The 21,810-nt window shown below is 26.9% G+C and overlaps 3 protein-coding genes across 3 annotated transcripts; 2 read left to right on the top strand and 1 right to left on the bottom strand.

Annotated features, from left to right (window-relative positions):
* Window positions 1–194: 194 nt before the first annotated feature.
* PmUG01_12075900 (conserved Plasmodium protein, unknown function) lies at window positions 195–914 on the bottom strand (the record flags this gene model as incomplete). The annotated part of the gene is made up of 1 exon (XM_029007004.1): window positions 195–914. The coding sequence occupies one exon, from the start codon at window positions 912–914 to the stop codon at window positions 195–197; it is 720 nt and encodes a 239-aa protein (XP_028863437.1).
* A 4,333-nt stretch (window positions 915–5,247) lies between these two features.
* PmUG01_12075800 (60S ribosomal protein L1, putative) lies at window positions 5,248–6,415 on the top strand (the record flags this gene model as incomplete). The annotated part of the gene is made up of 2 exons (XM_029007003.1): window positions 5,248–5,252; window positions 5,767–6,415. The coding sequence occupies 2 exons, from the start codon at window positions 5,248–5,250 to the stop codon at window positions 6,413–6,415; spliced, it is 654 nt and encodes a 217-aa protein (XP_028863436.1).
* A 3,286-nt stretch (window positions 6,416–9,701) lies between these two features.
* PmUG01_12075700 (serine/threonine protein kinase, putative) lies at window positions 9,702–16,995 on the top strand (the record flags this gene model as incomplete). Its single annotated transcript, XM_029007002.1, has 5 exons — window positions 9,702–9,824; window positions 10,099–10,159; window positions 10,392–10,634; window positions 10,985–11,193; window positions 11,344–16,995. The coding sequence occupies 5 exons, from the start codon at window positions 9,702–9,704 to the stop codon at window positions 16,993–16,995; spliced, it is 6,288 nt and encodes a 2,095-aa protein (XP_028863435.1).
* Window positions 16,996–21,810: the final 4,815 nt, after the last annotated feature.

The raw sequence follows: 21,810 nt of genomic DNA, 5'->3' as shown, positions 1-21,810 counted from the left end.
TATATATATATATATATATATATATATGTAAATTTACAACATCGAAGGAAAACATATAAAATACACAAATAAGCATTTAAAAACAGAACCATATAATTTAAAGAAACATATTTGCATATTTATATCCATTATTTATAAATATGTTATAAATGATAAGAATAATTCAATTTTTTTATTTTTTTTTTAATACATATTTAGTCAAATCCTTCGCCGTCACTACCTTTTTTTGTATGTGATTCACCTTCTTTTTTAGAACCTACTTCCAAATCCTCATCGTCATCATCATCTTCATCGTCTTCATCATCGTCGTCATCATCTTCATCATCATCTTCGTCATCATCCATATCTTCAAAATCTTCATCATCATCATCTTCTTCATCCTCATCTTCCTCTTCATCATCATCATCGTCATCATCGTCATCCTCATCATCATCTTCATCCTCGTCATCATCTTCATCCTCATCATCATCCTCATCATCGTCCTCATCTTCTTCATCATCTTCATCGTCATCATCATCTTCATCATCATCATCCTCATCATCATCATCCTCATCATCATCGTCGTCATCGTCATCGTCGTCGTCATCATCATCATCATCGTCATCATCCTTATCGTCATCGTTCTCACTAGTATCAACTGAAAATTTTTTTAATGTATCCTCTTCATTTCCTTCATCTTCTTCCTCATTATCTTTATCTACATCATTATCTTTATTTTTTTTTTCTTTTTTCTTTTTTTTCTCTTTTTTCATAGCTTCATTATTTTTTTTGTCATTTATTACACTATCAATAGCTTCCTCAATATTTTCAGATTCTTCAAGGGCGTTGCTATTTTTTTTGCTAACCATATTTTTTTTTTCTTTTTTATCTTCTGAAGTAATCAAAGCTCTTTTTCTTGATGGTGAATCCACCATTTTACATTTTAAAAACAGAGTACACTAAGGATACTTTGTTTTAACAGTACTGTATATAATTAGAAGATTTATATATAGTACGTATATTGTATATATATACATATAAATAATAATATAAGTATGTATATGTAAATAAATACAAATATAAACATATATATATATATATATATAATATGTATTTTTATTAAAAATGAAAAAAAGTAATATACATAAATATATATATATAATATTTTATTAATATGTGAATAATTTAACAATTTTAAAGGCTAAAAAATTAAAATCAAATATAATTCATAGAACTGATTAATGAATATAAAAGGGAAAAAAAAAAAAAAAAAAGGAAAAAAAAAAAATGAAAATGAAAAATTAAAAAAAAAAAAAAGGTAATGAAATGATTATAAAAAATATGAAAGAAAAAAAAATATATAAAATAAAAAGAAAAAAAAAAATGAGAGTGAATATATATAATGCTACTACAATATTATTATAAATACATATATATACGTATACATATACATGTTTATATATTAATCTTATTATAATATATATATATAATTGCTTAATTTAAAGGAAAAAATAATATATATGTAGGCAATGCGTGTATATATATTATATATATATATATATAACACATACAAGCAAATATTTTAAACATAATATGCAATATGCTTGTTATATATCACATATATAATTATATACAATGTGCTTGGGTGTTCACTTAATCGATAATAAATTATAATAATATTTTATTACGTTTATAATTTATGTTAATATATAAATTATATGATATTAAATTATAATTGGCTATACATGGTATTAGATATACTACATTAGTGATAAAATTATATGTATGTATAATATATTTCATTATATTCTGATATATATATATAATATATATGTATATATAATATTAACTCCTTGTAATTCAAAAAATATATGTATACAAAAATTAAAGTATATTTTAAAAGTTTATTTTTTATTGTATTTTAATTTATGTAAACCAAACCCTCTACCATTAGATATTATTTTAATACCATTATGATGATGATAATAAAAAAGCTATTTTTTTTTTCTTTTTGTTTTATTTATTGTGTTAATAATTTTTTTTTTTTTGAGATTTTTAAGAATACAATATTTTTATTCGTTCATCTTAATATATATATCCTTTTTTTTGGTGTTTCTTGTGCAATAAGAAGATGAAAAGGAATTTTTCATTAAAAGAAATTATTACGAAAACACGTTATACTTTTTATGTATAAGTATATATATACATATATGTACAAATGTATGTATATACATGTATTTAATTTTATAATATTGTTAGTACATTTACAAAATAGTCTTTGCATGTTTGTAGATAGTTGAAAAGGCTTAACGGGACTGTATATAATTATGTACTGTAAGTATTATTATTATAAAATTTTTTTGCTTATAAATTACGAAGATATAGGCGGGTAAAGGACAATGCAATTTTTAAAAAATAATCTTAATAGAATAGCTGAAACCCCTTAAAGATCTCTGTATATAGCATATATTTTAAAAGCGTGCATACAGTATTGTATAAAAAGAAAAAAAAAAAGAAAAATAAGGAAAAAAATTACTATATTTTAATAAGCGTAATATAATGAGAAAATTTTTTAACAAATTACAGGAAACATATTAAAAAAAAAAAAGTGAAAAGTGAAAAGGAACATCTGTTTATGGTTATATAGGCTAATTTTGATTTGTGATATTTTATTTACACATACATATTTTTATGTAGAACACTACCATTTTTGCGAACTGTTCAATGACAGTACATTGCGCTGTGCATAATTATTTAATAATTATTTACTTAAAATTATTGTATGCAATATTTGCAATCATATAAAAAATGTGGGGGAAAAAAAAAAATTTTTTTTTTTAATTTAATTTCCTTTTTTAATGGAATATATAATATTTTTACCATCTCATATACGCTAGAGCAATAATATTAGAAGTTTTATGACTTATTTGTCCTTTATATATATGTGCATGCTATATATATACTCATATTAAGTAAGTACTTATAAAAATATATACGGTTAGTGTTCATTTTTTTAAGGCATCTTCTGTATGTTGTTGAAAAGGTTGTGTAGCTTTTGTACGATCATAATTCATTATTCCACCGTTATAATTAACGACTGCCAATTTACAATAAAACATAAGTTGAAAAATATGTTACCGTTCATCCTTTTTATTTTTTTTATTTGATTTATTTTTCGCATAACTTTCACATAACTTTCGTTCAATTTTTTTTTTTTATACCGTAACCCATTTAAAATTTCAACATAATTATTCATTTCCTAACATATTACATAGTTATTTATACATATATACACAAAGGACTCACTGATGTACATTTCATTGTGTATTGGGAAAAATAATTTTTTATATAAGAGAATATAAAGAATTAAGGTATATGTTATTTAATAAATATAATATGATATGTTATAAAATTATAACATATATAGAACTTTGAAATCCCATACTCAAAAAAAAAAAAAAAAAAAAAAAAATGCACTTTTTTTTTTCATTTTAAAATTTTTTATTATTATTAAGATATTGCTTTATATTCGTTTGAACGTATTGTACAAATGCATCCAATTACAAATACATTACAGTATGTCGTACTTATTGTACTATTAAGGAAAGGATGGTCGGTTATATGATCATGAAACATTATAATTATTATTTCACCATTGTTTATACATTTTGGTTCTATATTTAAATAAATGTTCTCTTATTATAACTGGTCTATTTTTTTATTATTTAAAATAAAATGTGCAGTAAAATGTATAATAAAACGCGTCGTTAAATGTAAAATAAAGTGTAAAATAAAGTGTAAAATAAAGTGTATAATAAAGTATATAATAAAATATGTAATAAAAGGTGTAAAATGTAGAGTAAAATATGCCGTGAAAAAAGAGTTAATAAATTAGCTTTAAAAAATACAAAAAAGTCTATACCATATACTTTTTTCATTATTTAAGATATTATTAACTATTAATAATTTCTCTTTTTTTTTTTTTTTTTTTTTTTCATATATTATATTTAATAACTAAGATACATTGTCAATTACATCTTCATGAAGCTTCAATATAGGAAAATCTCATATCAATAAATGGCAAAAAGTTAAAATATACATAATACATGTATACATATAGTAAATATTTAACACAAACATATGAACGGTTAATTCTCATAAAAATACATGTAATTATTTTGCACAAGATTTCCAATAAATTATTTTAGTTTTAACTTGTTTTATTTTATTTAATTTTATTTTGTTTTTTTTAATGCCACACCGTAACTAGGTACATAGATCATTGTGCATAACAAATGATACTCATTTTCTTTAAAATAACCTATATTTACATATAAACATATATATATATATATATGTATAAACGTATGTATGTACAAATATATTTATAATTGTGCATATGTATAAACGTATGTATGTATAAATATATTTATAATTGTGCATATGTATAAACGTATGTATGTAATTGTGCATATGTATAAACGTATGTATGTATAAATATATTTATAATTGTGCATATGTATAAACGTATGTATGTATAAATATATTTATAATTGTGCATATGTATAAACATATGTATGTATAAATATATTTATAATTGTACATATGTATGTATGTATAAAAACATACGAACTACCAAGTTTATATTTGAAGATTTAAACTAGGAGGATGTAAAAATGAGTACTCCTTACTCTCTGATTTTACTTTAGTGCCCTCCTTTTTTTTCCTACTTTATTTTTTTTATGTTTACATGTTAGCTCATGTTATTATGCGTATATATCAAGATATATGTATGTATATTCATATATATATGTAAATATTTACATGTATATACATATTGTAATACGCACAAATTACAAAATGATTTTAACGAAATTTTTCATTTTTTTACTCATTTTTTTTTTTTTTTTTTATAATAATATATAACATTTCATTAAAAATACAAGGTTATATTTTTGTTATTGCTGAAGTAAAAATTCATAATGTACATAATTTTTTTTTCAATATTAACATATAAATTCCAAAATTAATTATATTTATTCATTATATGTACATCGTTCATTATCTTTGAAAAGATAGATGTAAATAATTACATTCTGGCTTATTAATTTTTACATAATTAAATTGACGCTTTTTATTTTTACTCTGAAAGACGTTAACGTTGGAGGTTTTATTTACTGTAAAAAAAAAAAAAAAAAAAAAAAAAACTAGAAGATACACTCCCTTAAATTATAAAAACGTATTATTTTTTAATATTTCATTTACACCATGAGGTAATAATATATTTAAAAAGAGAGTTAATAATCTGTTTGTTCAGCACAGTACATATATATGAAAAGCGTACATAAAAATAGTTTATAAAGTTTATTCAGTTCGTGCTGCATCTATATGTGTACGTTTGCGTATGTACATTTTTTTTTGTTTCTCTGCTCCACTATGCTTACATTTGAGAAAAAACAAAATAACATATTATAGTTGCATTTTTTTGCCTTTGAATATATATTAAATGTACACTTGTTTACGTATATTTTTTAATCGGCGAGTATTTGTCATTTTTAAAACGCTTCTCGTTTGAGGACCTTGTGTTTTGAATCATGAGGAATTGTAGTATAATGAGGAACATAATATATAAATTTCTTGCATTTTTTCCATTTCATTCATATCTTTTATTTTTATTTTATTTTTTCCCATTTTTCCGTAATCCCATATATATATATTCCACTCTATTTGTGTAACGGTTTATATTTTATCATTCACATTTCACCGTTACCTTACCCCACTTTTCAGCAAATTAAACCAAGATTTACTTAAAAAAGCTATTGCTGATGTGTTCGAAGGAACAAGACAAAAAAAGAGAAAATTCGTGGAAACAATTGAACTGCAAATAGGGCTGAAAGATTACGACACACAAAGAGATAAACGTTTTTCGGGTACAGTTCGACTGTCAAATGAAGTAAGAAAAAAGTTAAAAGTTTGCATATTAGGAGATGCTGTACATGTTGAAGAAGCTCAAAAGTTAGAATTAGATTACATGGACATAGAAGCTATGAAAAAATTAAATAAAGATAAAACATTAGTCAAAAAATTAGCCAAAAAATATGATGCATTTTTAGCTAGTCAGGTAATTTTACCACAAATTCCAAAATTACTAGGTCCAGGTTTAAACAAAGCAGGAAAATTTCCTTCCTTAATTACTCATAATGATAAAATTAATGATAAGATTCTTGAATTAAAATCATCTATTAAATTCCAACTAAAAAAAGTTTTATGTATGGGTGTACCTGTTGGTCACGCTAATTTAAAAGAAGAAGAATTAAGATCGAATATTGTGCATGCAATTAACTTTTTAGTCTCCCTCCTAAAGAAAAATTGGCAAAACATCAGAACGTTGCACATTAAAAGTACCATGGGGAAGCCTCAGCGAATATATGGTTAAAGGGGGTACACACATATATATATATATTTATTAGTTCTACAGTGGCTGTTAAGGATACGCGTGTATACGCATTTGTATATGTATATGCATCTGTGTTTGTATATATAGAATGGATATGCATGTACAGTATGATTAGAAGTAAATACTATCTTCGTATATTCTTGAAAATTTTGTTAGAATAATAGAGGATGGGTGAATATAACAAATTGTTGTAGTTATAATTAGGGATTATATCTACACATTGAAAATTCTTATATGTTTATTTCATTTAGTAAGCATTTATTTAATTCCAAAAGGTTAAGCCGAGTTACTGTCATATATTGAATCCCTTTTTGTATCTATTTTCAAAGCTAACAAAATTTTTTTTTTTTTTTTTTTTCTTATACCAATATTTTGAAAAACATTTGTTCCCTTTGTATCTCGAATTGAAATGATTTTAAAAAAATATAAAAAAAAAATTAATTGGAATAAATGGAACAAGAACATAAATTAATTTAAAACTTTTGTAATGCTGTTTAGCAAAATATTGGGAGATTTAAGCCAAATCGACCATAAGAAAAAAAAAAAAAAAAGAAAAAAAAGAAGCAGGAAAGGAAAGGTAAAGAAGGGAAAGTAAAGGACAGTATGACACACAAACAGCGGTATATTGAATAAAATATGAAAACATTACTATTCGAATAGAAAACAAATCTTCATTTTGTTAAAAATGTATTTACCATACTAAATCATTATGAATGCTTTTTCGATCGCATTCGAAGGAATTAGTATCATTTAAAAAATGAGATTAAATCTGATTATTCCATATATCATGGTCGTATTTTCTATGTTAAAATTGCCACCTTCTACCATTTCGTTTGTCTTGTGCGCTTGTTTTGTGTAGTTACGACTTCCTTTTACTACATTTTTTTCCTTACCATATTTGTCTAATGAGGTCTTGTAATCGTTACCCAGGAAGGATGAAACTTAATGCGCTCACATATAAATGCAGGTATATATGTAAGTATGTACGTATACATATATTGCGCTGTCGGAGAGTGAAAATAATGTATTCCCCGTTTATCCTTTTCCTGCGTAGCTCCCTCGTTACCAACTTGTTCCCATGCGCATCATGAACATATATATGTAATATGTATTTTATATTTTGTAATTTGTAATGTATAATAGGAATATGCACACAGCTGTTTGTTCACTTGACTAAATAAATCATATCTCACACGAATGGCTTTCCTATTAAGAGCTGCAAAAAAGTGCATTAAAAAATACATAAGGTTTAGTAAAAATAATATACTATATTCCACGAAGAGGAAATAATATATGAACATCTTTTGAGTCACTTAAGGTAGTAGCATTATAAATACATCAATAAATAAAAATGAGTCAAGTTTTTTTAATGGTATAATAAAATTTCCGCTAGATTAAATGTGTCAGAGTTTGTTTTCAAGTTCAAATATTGCTAGTTGTGTCAATATTTTAATTTTAAGTGTGTCTATCTCCTTTTTTATGTTTGAAATATTTTTTTACGCAAAAATGTATGCTTTAATTATTTACAGTTGTAAAAAAAAAAAAAAGAAAAAAAGGGAATTAATAAGAACAAAAAGAAAGCGCGTAATTATGAAAATAAAGTCAAAATATTTTGCTACATTTTTTCTGTGCAAAATTTTATTATGTTTGTATAACCTTTTATTCAGTCTTTTCAGTAAATACAACTAATCCTGTTTTTTACCTTTTAGTTGTATTCTTTATGATTCGTAAACATATAACAAATGTATGAGTCTAAAAATAAATTTTTTTTTTTCTTTACAAGACATGTTTTTACATATACAAAGAATATTTTTTTATTTTTATTTTATTTTTTTAACGTTAAAATCGTCTTTACAGCTGTTTTATTTTACATATTCGAACACTTATATATATAGCAATATAACAGTTCGTTTTTATCACACGAGCTACATACACACATGACTATGCAAATGCCGTTTAAGGTTACAAACGAACAAAAAACAAAAAAAATAATAATAAATAATACGCATGTGCACAACTAATTTTCTTTTTTCTTTTACTATTTTGTATTAAGGAAAATAAAATAAAGTACACATTTTCATGAACCATTCTTTATTTTATCTTGGAATATTTTTGCTTATCTTTATTTTTGTTTATCTTTGTTTTTTTTTGCCATGCTTTGCTTTGTTTTTTTCTGTCAATACAAAATCCAAAAAAAATGACTGCATACTCTTCAAAAGGATAAAAAAAAAATGTACACACACCATTAAGAATGTTCTGAGCTCTTTAAAAAGAGACCATGTACTACTCATCTTTTTTGTTCCTTTATTTGTTCCTTGTTTAGTTTATTTTTCTATTTCATTTTTAGTTCTTTTTTCTTTCGTTTTCCAAACTTGGAAGTACCAAAAAAGAGTTACATGTATGTTCAATATTCTTCTAATTTTCGTAAAAGAAATTAAAATTTGAAACCCAGAGTAGTTTCACATAACATTTAATTAAATCATAAGTTGTCATAAACTGCATTGTTTACATTTCTGCAAACATGTAACATTTGTCTATTTTTGTTTTATTCTTATATTATATCATTGTTGTAAGTAGGATTATTATTTTTTTATTTTGCTTAAAATGTTGTTTATAATATTCATTGAAAATTTTTTTTTTTTTTTTTTTTTTTTTTTGCCTTTCAAACAATTTTCATAATTAAAAATGAGACATAGTTAGGACATATCCACAAATATTTTATTTTCTATATGAGGGTATATTTATAGGCGTTTTTATTACATTCGGCTTTATTTTGTTTTGTTTATTTCAGTCTTATTTTGTTTAGTTTTGTTCAGTCTTATTTTGTTTAGTTTTGTTCAGTCTTATTTTGTTTAGTTTTGTTCAGTCTTATTTTGTTTAGTTTTGTTCAGTCTTATTTTGTTTAGTTTTGTTCAGTCTTATTTTGTTTAGTTTTGTTCAGTCTTATTTTGTTTTGTCTTGCTTAGTCTTATTTTGTTTTGTCTTGCTTAGTCTTATTTTGTTTTTCTTTGTTTCCTTTTATTTTATTTTTTTTGTTTTTCTCACTGTTGTTAACATTTGTTTTGGCCAATTTGTACCTATCTTTGTATATATTTGCATCTTCCCTCAATTTATATTTTTGTTAACTTTTCCTCGTATTTGACTATCTCTTTTTTTTTTTTTTTTCCTAACTAGCTTTTTTTTCTCTCCCTTTTTGTGTATTTGTGTGTATGTTTATTTGCTTGTTTGTCTGTGTATGCGCTTATCCGTTTAACTTTTTTATTTTATGATGCTGACGAATGCCAAATGGAGAAATGAATGGGACAGGGAACTTCGATCGATTCCTCAAGTCGAATCAATAACAGACGCAGATTTAGAACTGACAGAAAATGTCTTTCTTATTTGGCAGGTTAGATTAAAAAGGATGGAAATAAATTAATTTTACTTTTTTAAAACTCCTATATTTTATAATAATTCTTTGGGACGAAAGATATTTACAACCTTCCATTACTGTAGCAAATGTGTACATCATTTTTAATACGTTTTTCTCTCTACCAGTTGCTCTCCCTTTATCTATCTAGATAGATAGTTATCTTTCTCTCCTTTTTTTTTTTTTTTTTTTTTTTTTCATTTTCATTGATCATTCTTTTAAAATTATTCATATTTTGTAATTGTATTCCCAGTTTTTAAAGCTCTACCATTCGTCAATTCCTCAAATGAGAAGTCTTATAGACTTCATAGCAGGTAAAAAAAATAATAATAAATAAAACATAAAAAATAAAACAAAATAAGGTAACGTAGAATAAAGTATAACAAAAGCTGGAAGCGGAAGCAGAAACAGTCGCTCAAAAAAAAAAAAAAATAATTGAAATAACAATACAGTCACAGTGACTATGCAAGAACAATGGCTATGAATCGTATAACGTCTCATTCAAATTATACTCACATTTTACAAATATTTTTTTTTTTTTTTAAGTTAAAAAAACAGAATATTTGCAGTGGGGGGAACACATTGACAATGTTATGTCTAGAGGTCTAGCTAAAGGACAACAACTATTTAATGTGTTAATTTCTAGCGGGAAAAAAATACAAGCGAGATATTCGAAGAAGAAACTGTGTGATTCTTTACAGTACTACCACATGAAGAATTATATTATTTTGGAAAAAATAAACACAGGTTCTGTCGGACAAGTCCACCTAGCCTTAGACAAGACCACAGGTTCACTCTTACACTTGCACTTTCATTTGCGCTTGCGTTCATGTTTCAGTACAAGCATATATGTATCTATATATAAAAATATGCATATATTCCTATATGCATATATGCGTATATATATATATTTCTATATGTATATATACGTTTATATATATATTTCTATATGTACATATGCGTTTATATATATATTCTTATATGATTATACGCATATATATATATGCCTATGTGAATATACACGTATATATATATTCCTAAAAGTATGTGTATATGTATCAGCGCACATATGCTCGTGTTCGCGCTGCGCTCTATAAATTTTCAATATACCCATAAATGATGTATTGCGCGAAATACAGACACACTCGTAGCTGCAAAAGCTATTGATAAATCTACGGTACAAGGGGATTTAGGACTATATAAAAAATTAAAGGAGGAGATAAAAGTTTCTTGTAAAATGAATCATCCATATGTTGTAAAAACAATAAACATTCTTGAAACAAAAGAGAAGATTATTCAGATAATGGAGTACTGTGACGGGGGAGACTTAATATCCTACGTTAGAAATGTAATAAGGAGAGTTTTGCACATGTGTATGTATGTGTATGTATGTGTATGTATGTGTATGTTTGTGCATATATATATATATATGCCTTTACCTGCACTGACTACGCCTCAATGTTTCACACACGACCAATCAACTTTACCCAATCCGCAGAAGCTGCATTTGGAGGAGTTAAGTGCGCAGTACTTTTTTAGAAAAATTGTTGAAGGACTCAAGTACATGCACGAAAATAACATAGCACATAGAGACTTAAAACCTGAAAATATTTTTTTATGTAAAAAGCAATTGAATCAAAAAGAGAAAACATTAATTAGAATAGGTAAGCTACCTTCATGTTCAGAATATGAATTGAAAATTGGAGATTTTGGGGCTTGTTGTTTCAATGAAAAAAATAAATTACATTATGATATTGTTGGTACGTTAAGTTATGCTGCACCTGAAGTATTAGGATGTAACAATAAAAAAGGATATGACGGTCAAAAAGCAGATATATGGAGTCTAGGTATTATATTGTATGCTATGTTATTTGGTTTACTCCCATTTGATAATGAGGAAAAAGATATTAAAGAAGCATATAACGAAATCGTAAAAAATAAAATTGTTTTCCCCAAAAATAGAATTAATAAAATTTCTATGAATGCCAGAAATTTATTATCAGGTATGCTTAACATCAATCCTGTAAATCGATTATCTCTTCATGAAGTTATTAACCACGAATGGTTAGCTGATACAGCTAAGAAAAAATTAGAAATATCATACATAAATAGTAGAAAAATGAATTTTCCTATTTCTTCAACCGTCGCTTATCCTGTTTATTCGAATAACAACATTTTGTATTACAACTTATATAAGAAACTAGCTTTCACAAACAACGGAGATACGAGTGTTACTTCCAGTAACGTAAGTAACGGTCCTTCCACGTATCTAAATAGGGGCACAGCCAAGTTAGATATTAAGAGTCCTACCAACTATGATGTTAAATACCCCACGAACTTTGACATTATCAACCCCTCCAACTTCGACATTATCAACCCCTCCAACTTCGACATTATCAACCCCTCCAACTTCGACATTATCAACCCCTCCAACTTCGACATTAGCAGCACTACGCACCTTAGCAGTGGTCAAAGACACAACAGTGTCAATACCACCACAACCAATATAACCAATGTAACCAATAAAACCAATGTAACCAATAAAACCAATGTAACCAATAAAACCAATATAACCAGTACAACTAGTATAGCCAATAAAACCAATGTAACCAATAAAACCAATATAACCAATACATCCAATAAAACCAATGTAATCAATACATCCAATAAAACCAATATAACCAGTATAACCAATACATCCAATAAAACCAATACAGGATCTAGCATTATTTACGATAAAGGAAGAATGTATCACCTGTACGAGCACAATTCGAATATAACGAAAAGCAACTATCACAATAAAAATTTATATATATATGATAATAAAGGACTGATTTACAACCAATTAAAACATTACAAGGAGGATCCAGGTAACACAGACAAAAATCGAATCTATGAAGATATTATACTTACATATCAAAATAACATTTACGAAACGAATAATCGAAAGGAACAAATTATCTCTGAAAAGAACATATTACGGGACAAGAAAAACAAACAAACAAGTGCAATCAAAGAAAAGATGAATAAACCTTATGAGGATAGCAAGTATATAGAAAGAATTATTAAAGAAAATGAACAAGCTAATAAAAATTATGTTGATAGAATATATTGCGATGGTAAACTTATTGACAATATGTACATAAACAGTAGGTATAACAAGAGTGACTATTCTGAATGTGGTAAGTCTAATGAAACGAAGTATATCGATAATAAATATATGCTCCTTGAGACGTACAACAACATCTCTTCTACTTGTTTAGCTAGAGAATATAATGGCGTATACGATTTGTACGCAATTAAAAATAACAATAACATAACTCACAACAGTGATAGCAGTACCACTAACATTAACACTTACATGAAGAGCAATAACAAAAGCAGCGCTGAGGTTAACAATAACAGCAGTAATAGCAGTAACAAAGGTAATAACAATAATAGCAGTAATAGCAGTAACAACGGTAATAACAATAATAGCAGTAATAGCAGTAACAACGGTAATAACAATAATAGCAGTAATAGCAGTAACAACGGTAATAACAATAATAGCAGTAATAGCAGTAACAACGGTAATAACAATAATAGCAGAAATAGCAATTGTAAAAGCAACTCTAATAGTAATCGTAATAGCAGTAACAATATGTACACTGAAAAAAGCAGCCCCATGAAACCTGGTAAAGACAATATTTTACATATCAGAAATAATAACTCACTCGAAAATTGTTACTTCTTAAAAAATAAACATATTAATTTAGCTAACGATTTTTCTGATGCACTCTTAAAAAATTATGAAAACTATGACGTTGTTCATACAAGTAAGGATAACGATGTGTACAGGGTGAAGTACGCGCATAATATAAACTGTGCGAATAGCGCAAACAGTACGAATAGCGTGATTAGCGCGAATGGTGTTAGTGAGTCAAAAAGTGCGTTATTAAACAATAACAATCTAATTATAAATAAAAGGTATATTCCCCACAACGACATAACATCTGCTATTAAACAAGATAATCCTAATAATGTTCAACAGTTCAAATACTATTACTATGATGATAAAGGAGTGTACATTGGGTACTCATATAACGAAAAGAATGATTCCAAACAAGAATTTTCGTATGTTATACCTGGAAATATAATCAGCTCTGCTGCCAGCAATTACAAGAACATTAACTTTATGTATGCAAATGATTACTGTTCATACAGAAGGGGAACATCAGAGTATATCGATGTGAATACTGTTACTAATTATAATGCGCTCTCATCATCTAATGTTCAGAATTATAAAGCACTTACTACCAATTTTCCAAAAAATGAATGCACAAAAATATGCAGTAAAAAAGAATACAGTAAGAAGTATCTATATGGGGTAACAATTTCCGCACAAGAGCAAAAAGGAGAGCTAATTACCCAGGCACTCGAAGGAGAAGAAGCGATAGAGGGGGAAAAAAAAGGCGTTTGCACAAGCATGCACAAGAGCAATAAAGGAAACGCCAACATAAATAACAGCAATAGCAATAACAACAACAACAGCAGCAGTAACTACTGCACGAACCCGGTTAATAAAATTTCTTCCGAGAAACTGGATGAATGTTCTGCCATTACAAGTCTTGAACATGAGCATATACAACCAAATAAAGGAGATGAAAAATGTAGCAATCAAAAATGCAGCAGCAGTAGTAGTAACGATAAAAATACAGGTAATGAACCATACAAATACGTGGCTATACCAAATCTGTGTGGCAATTCTAAGTTGAACTTACACAGTGATTCCGATTTAAATTTAAAAAAAAAAGATACATGTATTGTTAAGAAGGTTAAGAAGGACAAACTTGTTGATACTATAAAAATAGAAAACATGATCAACCAAGAAGCAAAAATAGTTGACATTGAAAAAACGAATAATGAAAAGGTGAACAGTTCATTAATTGAAAAAAATGAAATAAGCATTAACCCTCGAAAAAGGGAAGAAAACGCCATTTCTAATCTCATTCACAATGAAAATGTTATCAATAGTACAATTAAGGTCAGCGAAGAGGAACTCATCAAAATGAATAAATCTGAGTATGTTCATAATGTTCATTCAAAATATAATAATAGTAGTAGTAATTGTAATGGTAATAATAATAGTAGTAATTGTAATGGTAATAATAATAGTAGTAATTGTAATGGTAATAATAATAGTAGTAATTGTAATGGTAATAATAATAGTAGTACTTGTAATGGTAATAATAATAGTAGTAATTGTAATGGTAATAATAATAGTAGTAATTGTAATGGTAATAATAATAGCAATAATAACAACAATAATAACAATAATAACAACAATAATAACAATAATAACAACAATAATAATTACAGTAAAAGCAATTCGGCTAGTACAGTACTACAAAACAACTTACATCTTTTTAGTAGAATCAAAAACTTCTCAGATAGCCGTTATAATAAGAGGAGGTTATTCAGTCAAAATAAGAAAAACAGCTTCAATTTATTTAGCAGACAAGTTGAAAAAATTAATAATTATATTGCCGATTCTTTGTCTGATTACAATTTAGCTAAATGTACATTATTGAACGTCCCTAATAATGTAAATGATAAGGAACAGTCGCAGGCAATATCTAACAAAGTAATTTCATATAATAGTGAAGGCATATCATTGAACAATAATACATTCTATCTAACTTACCATGAAATAACAGGAGAAGAAGAGAAAAAAGAACATGCAAATGTATTAAGTAATGAGCAATGGAGTAAAGACAAATTGAGTTATCATGATATTAAACATGTAGAAGGAAGTAATATAATAAAGAATAAGAAGAAAAAAATGGAAAGACACACACATATCAGTGGTACAACAGACGCTAATGTACTAAAGCAATGCCATAGAGACAACGTGAAAAGAGATAAGGATAAACATTTCAATATATTCAATTATTGTAGTAATAAGGATAAGAGGGAATATAAAACTACAATTATGGAAAATTGCACAAAGGAAAACGATTCCTATAACGACGGGAATAGAAATCCATGCACAAATGACAAGGTTGACGGAGTGGACGAAAAAATTAGAGAAAAGGATTACAATCGCAATCAAAGTGATGGTAACTGCTGCCAAAGTGATGGTAACTGCTGCCAAAGTGATGGTAACTGCTGCCAAAGTGATGGTAACTGCTGCCAAAGTGATGGTAACTGCTATCAAAAAGATAGTAACTACTGCCCAAATGATGAAGGGACGAAAAATTGCGATGAAGCAAATGCACATAAAATAGCTCAGAATGCATTACATAATGGCAAACTACTATGTGAAGAAGACTTAAATAATGATGACAAATCTAACTTGCCAAAACACGAACTCAATGAAAATTACAGTGAGAACTTAATATTACCTATATCTACTAGCGAACAGAAAGAAACATATGGTGATAAGAATGGAAAAAGAAAATTGAGAAGAAACATAGAGCTGGATGTTAAGGGAGAAATTGGTGAATACGCAAACGGTACATATAATAATAATAATAATAATAATGCAAGCGAAAATGATAGAGATAAACAAGGTAGTGATATGCATGATGGAAACAATCATTTAAAATTAAAAAGTATGTATTATTCAAACAAAAGAGATGTCCACTTACTACCTCTAAATGTTGATAATCATTATATGAGAAAATACTACTTAAATTTTGATACCATATTTTCAGAGAATAAAAAGAAAACAAAGAAAACAACTCAGTTAACCCCGATATATTATATGAAGGATGAAAATGTATATCCTAGTAATAACACAAAACAAAACAAAAAAAAAAAAATGTTTGACAAAGGAAATCTTGATATAATAAAAGAAAAAAAGAAAAACCCTCCAAACATAATTTCAAATATTTTCAAAAATGACATCATTAATTTTAAGTATCCTACTGAGGAGTTTTACATATATGAAAACAATGAAAAGAATATTTTTAAAAATATGAAATATAATTCTAAAAATTGCACACTTAATAATGATAAAGTTTTATCATATGACGAACTAATCAATGAAGAAAAATCTATATACTTTTCTTCTAACAAAGTAGATTACAAAAATTTCGTAGAACAAAAAAACAGTTGTAAGGGTAGAAATTACTCGGACAGTAAATATTATTCCTGCAATTTTGTCTAATCATATATTACGCCCGTACAACGATGATCTTCTAACAAATGTGCAGGTTTCTTATAACATTATTGGTAATAGTACGAGTGTTGTGCCAAAAAATTGTCGTAAATTTTTACCATAACACACGCTACATTGATTACATGTTGTATTAAGATAAAGCAGCCTCTACAAATGCAGTTGATCTTTTGTGTTTGTTAAAGCAACACACCCATGTACACATGTATACATTATATACATACATGCATAGATATATACTTGTTCAAATGTTTACATTCCCGCATACCCACATGACCACGTATGAACAAAGACAACGGAAGTATTTGCATACCCAATAACATTCTGTGCACCCTTCTATATCAGTCATAATAATAGTTCTTCCAAGCTTATTGTACGTAAAGATGTAATTTATCAAATTATAGAGACAAAAATGATGAACACTCAATATCCCGCAAAACTGAAAAAGGAGGAAATAAAAAAAAATAAATAGAAAAATAAAATTAAAAATTAAATTAAAAATAAAAAATATAATTAAAATTTTTATATATCGTACTTCTCCCAGCAAATAAGCACAATTTAATCAACACATAAACAAAAATAATATAAATGAAAATTTACGAAAATAGATGGAAATAAAGGAAAATTTTGATGAATGTTAGAAGACGCAAAAACATGTGGCAATATGGAGTCTTATCTAACTGATATCCCGAGGGTGCAATCTTCTTCAGTCTGGTTACGCAGAATAGGGAAAAAAAAAAAAAGAAAAGAAAAGAAAAAGAGAAGGAGAAAGCGAAAGAGAAAGAAAAACAGTTATCTTTGAAAAATACCGCTATAACAAATGTATAATTAACATGACTGAAAGAACATAGGTATGTGATATAAGGTGCAGCATATTTTAAAAATCATATACCACCTTTCATTATTGCATCCAAAGGGAAGCTTACATAGTAATGGAATGAGAAATACGAGAAGCGGTAATAGCAGTGGAAGTAGCAGTGGAAGTAGCAGTAGAAGTAGTAGTACTAGTTCATACACCCGCGCACATGTTTAATTATTCATCGATTATCAATATATCGTGGCAAAAATAAGGTATCAAAAAAAAAGAAAAAAAAAGGATTTTCTCCCTCTGAAATATAATATACCAACTTTTGTAGGTGTTACGACGTGATGAACATATTTCTGCTCTGAAATTGCATGACGACATGACAGTCATAAAATAAGAATAAATATGCTCAAGATTATCACAACGATAAAGGTTACGTTTGTAGAAGCGACCGAAATTCATTACCACTATTTAAATAATAATTTCATACAAAGAAAACTATATGAACAAGAAATGCGCTATAGTAGGAGATATTTTTCACATGCATATTGTACTACTTCACAAGATGATGAAAAAGGAGTGAAATAGTCTTTCTGTACATTAATCATTTCGCTAATTAACATACAGGCAAATGAAATATATACAAAATGGAGAAGATATAAAAGGGAGTAAATTGCACAAATGAAATGAAGATCAAATGGAGAAGGTAAATATGAACAGCTAGCTGAAATAGAATAAAATGCATACGTTGATGGAGAAAAGAATTAACAACAAAAAAAAAAAAAAAAATTTTAATATCATATATTTCTAATACCTCCTAAAAGAATTAGGAATTTATTTAAATGATCAAGATGAAAATTTCGTTAAAAAATAAAAACGTTACTATAAGAAACGAGGGAGAACAAACAAAAAAAATTCGAAGATACATTCATATTTTTCTCGAAGTTAAACAAAACAAACACGCACTAAATTTTCGAGGCTGAAAAGTATAAGAACAAGTGATCTAAAGAATAATTCAAAAAAAAAAAAAAGAAAGAAAGAAAGAAAGAAAGAAAAAAAGGTAAGTAAAATAGAATACATTACACTACATTACAAACACAACAGAAAAATAAGAATAAATAATAATTATAAATGATAAACGGACCTGCATTAAATTCACCATAACCCATATTAAATTGGTATATCCTTTTAACACTTATTTGTGCATACATTAATTGAAGGGAAGCATAATGAAGCGCATTTCCAAATTATGATGAGATTTCGACGCAAATTAACTAAGCGTTCCTTTGAAAAGGGTTAGCAGCATATTCACACACAAAGACTTACGGACATGTATGCCATAATACTTACGTGCATGCCATAATACTTACGTGCATACTATAATATTACGTGCATACTATAATATTACGTGCATACTATAATATTACGTGCATACTATAATATTACGTGCATACTATAATATTACGTGCATACTATAAGACTTACATCCATGTTATAATACATACATCTTGAACCGTAATTTTAACTTCCTACATTTATACCTATACCACATGCCGTATTACAAAAGAATTAAAATTTTCTTTACTCATAATTCTTCTCTCTATAAATGTTTACGTTATAGAGATAAGTACGTAGGTATAAGTCTATACGTTCATAAGGCCTCCTCCCTTAATATATGTGCCCTTATTTTTTTTTTTTATTTATTTTTTTTTTTATTTATTTTTTTTTTTTTCTTTGAGTTATCAAGTGTTCGCGGCCTCAGAAATATGGTACGTTATTCTATATTATGCATGTCATATTGTTTTATTTATATATTTCTTGTCTATCTTTTATTATTTATTTATTACTCATTTATTATGTGTTATATTTTTCTTTTCCTGAAACTAATTAACGTATGATTTGTTATTAAATAATTAATGGCCACTTTTCTTTTTTCTTTTTTTTTTTTTTTTTTTTGTGGATATGTGGGTAAAAGGAGATATAAAAAATACGATGTTGCTCTCTGCTGCAGTCTCATAAAAATGTGCACTTATGTATGTATACAATATGTGCGCATATGTGTATATAAGTAAAGGGGTATTTCATATAGGTGCTCAACATAAAATAGAAAATAAGAAAGATGAAAATAAGAAGGGATTAACTCTTTTCTTCTCTAGACAACTTTTTTCTTTTTATTTTATTCATTCACCAAGTTGTTTTGTATGTAAAATGAGCTATATTTTAGAAGAAATGGCTCTCAAAAGTTTTGCAGTTGCGTGCTTTCATTTCTGGTTACACTAAATTGATTATAACCCAGAAATGAAATTAAAGCAATAACAAAAAGGTGGGCTCATTTAAGGACATACATATACATACACATACATATGCATACATATGCATACATATGCATACACATACATATGCATACATATGCATACCCATACATACACATACATACACGTACATACACATACATACACATACATACACATACATACACATACATACACATACATACACATACATACACATACATACACATACATACACATACATTTACTTATACATAAACATACATATACACATTTGTGCGTACATATTTATTCACATGTTCTATGTCATTTACTCACAAATTTAAGTAATAGAATTTGGCTCTTCACATTCATTTTGCATGTTAATACATTAATCGAAAAAGTTCTTGTTTATATAGGAGTGGATAGGGTTAAATATGATTACCAGCTATACAAAAAATATCAGTCGTGAATACTTTAAGTTATATACTATATTATGTATATACACACAGAGATGTTTTTTTTCAATTTTATTTCCGTATGTTCTTTTCATAAACCATTTTTGAGATATTTTCTTCTTCTTCCTTTTTCTTCCAGTTATATTACCATTTTTTTTTTTTTTTTTTTTTTTTATCTAGTGTATGCTGTTATTTTTAATGGCATACTTCTAAGTGTTCATACTTTTTTATATATATATGAATATTTCATATAGGCTCGAACCGCACAATATATAGCTTTTGCTCCTTCCGCTTTCTCTTATTTTCATCTTCGCGCTTTTTTATACCTTTATTGTTTCTCTTTTTTTTTTTTTTTTTTTTTTTTTTTTTTTTTTTTTTAATTCCACTCCTGATTTATCGTGCTTAATCTTTTTAAAGTCATTTAATTTTTTTTCATTCTTATTATACTTCATATTTCGATTATGCATATAAATGTTTCTGGGCTTGATTATTATCATATCTTTCATAGGTACTGGTCTCGCATTTATTTTTCGTTTTTGTTATATTTTTTTTTTATTTCCCTTTTCGGATACACCTTTACTCTTTTTATGCTGACGCTAGCCTATCGATGTTTCCCGTTAAATGGGTAAAAGCAAAGTTAAGAAAGAAAAATAGCAAAAAATAAAATTATAAAATTATACAGAGAATTAGTGAAGCATCCGAAATTACCTTATTTTCCAGAAATAGAAGAATTTAACTCATAAAGTGATAGTGATTTACAGTTGCAATTTTAAGGATTTATTTAAAAGGTCAAATGTTGGTACCTTACGAAGTATAGAAGGCCATACGGGCGTGTATAAATACGTACATGCTTATATACAAGCACCGCTACGCGAACATTTAAATGAATATATATATATGTACGTATTCATATGTACATATTGATATATATGAACCTATATATATGTATACATAAACACAGTATGTACATGAAAATATATTAGGTAAACATTTACGAGCATTCATTTAAAATATATTCCAGAATGCTCGTAGATTGAAACTTTTTTTTTTTTTTTTTCCGAAAATTGGTATTTCCTACATCTTTTGATTTATGTGGAAAATTCACAGTTCCCAAGAGGGGAGCACATATAGAGGTAATTTACATACATTTGTAGCTTACGCATTTGTGAAGGGATTTTTTTTTTTAAATAAAGGGAAAGAGGCAGGTGTAGTGACAGAGTGACAGACGTGTAGAGGCACGGGTTCAGACCTTCCCTACATTCGCGATAAGTTT

The sequence above is a fragment of the Plasmodium malariae genome (assembly GCF_900090045.1).
Source record: "Plasmodium malariae genome assembly, chromosome: 12".
NCBI classification, from domain to species: domain Eukaryota; phylum Apicomplexa; class Aconoidasida; order Haemosporida; family Plasmodiidae; genus Plasmodium; species Plasmodium malariae.
This window is presented reverse-complemented; position numbering and strand designations above follow the sequence as displayed.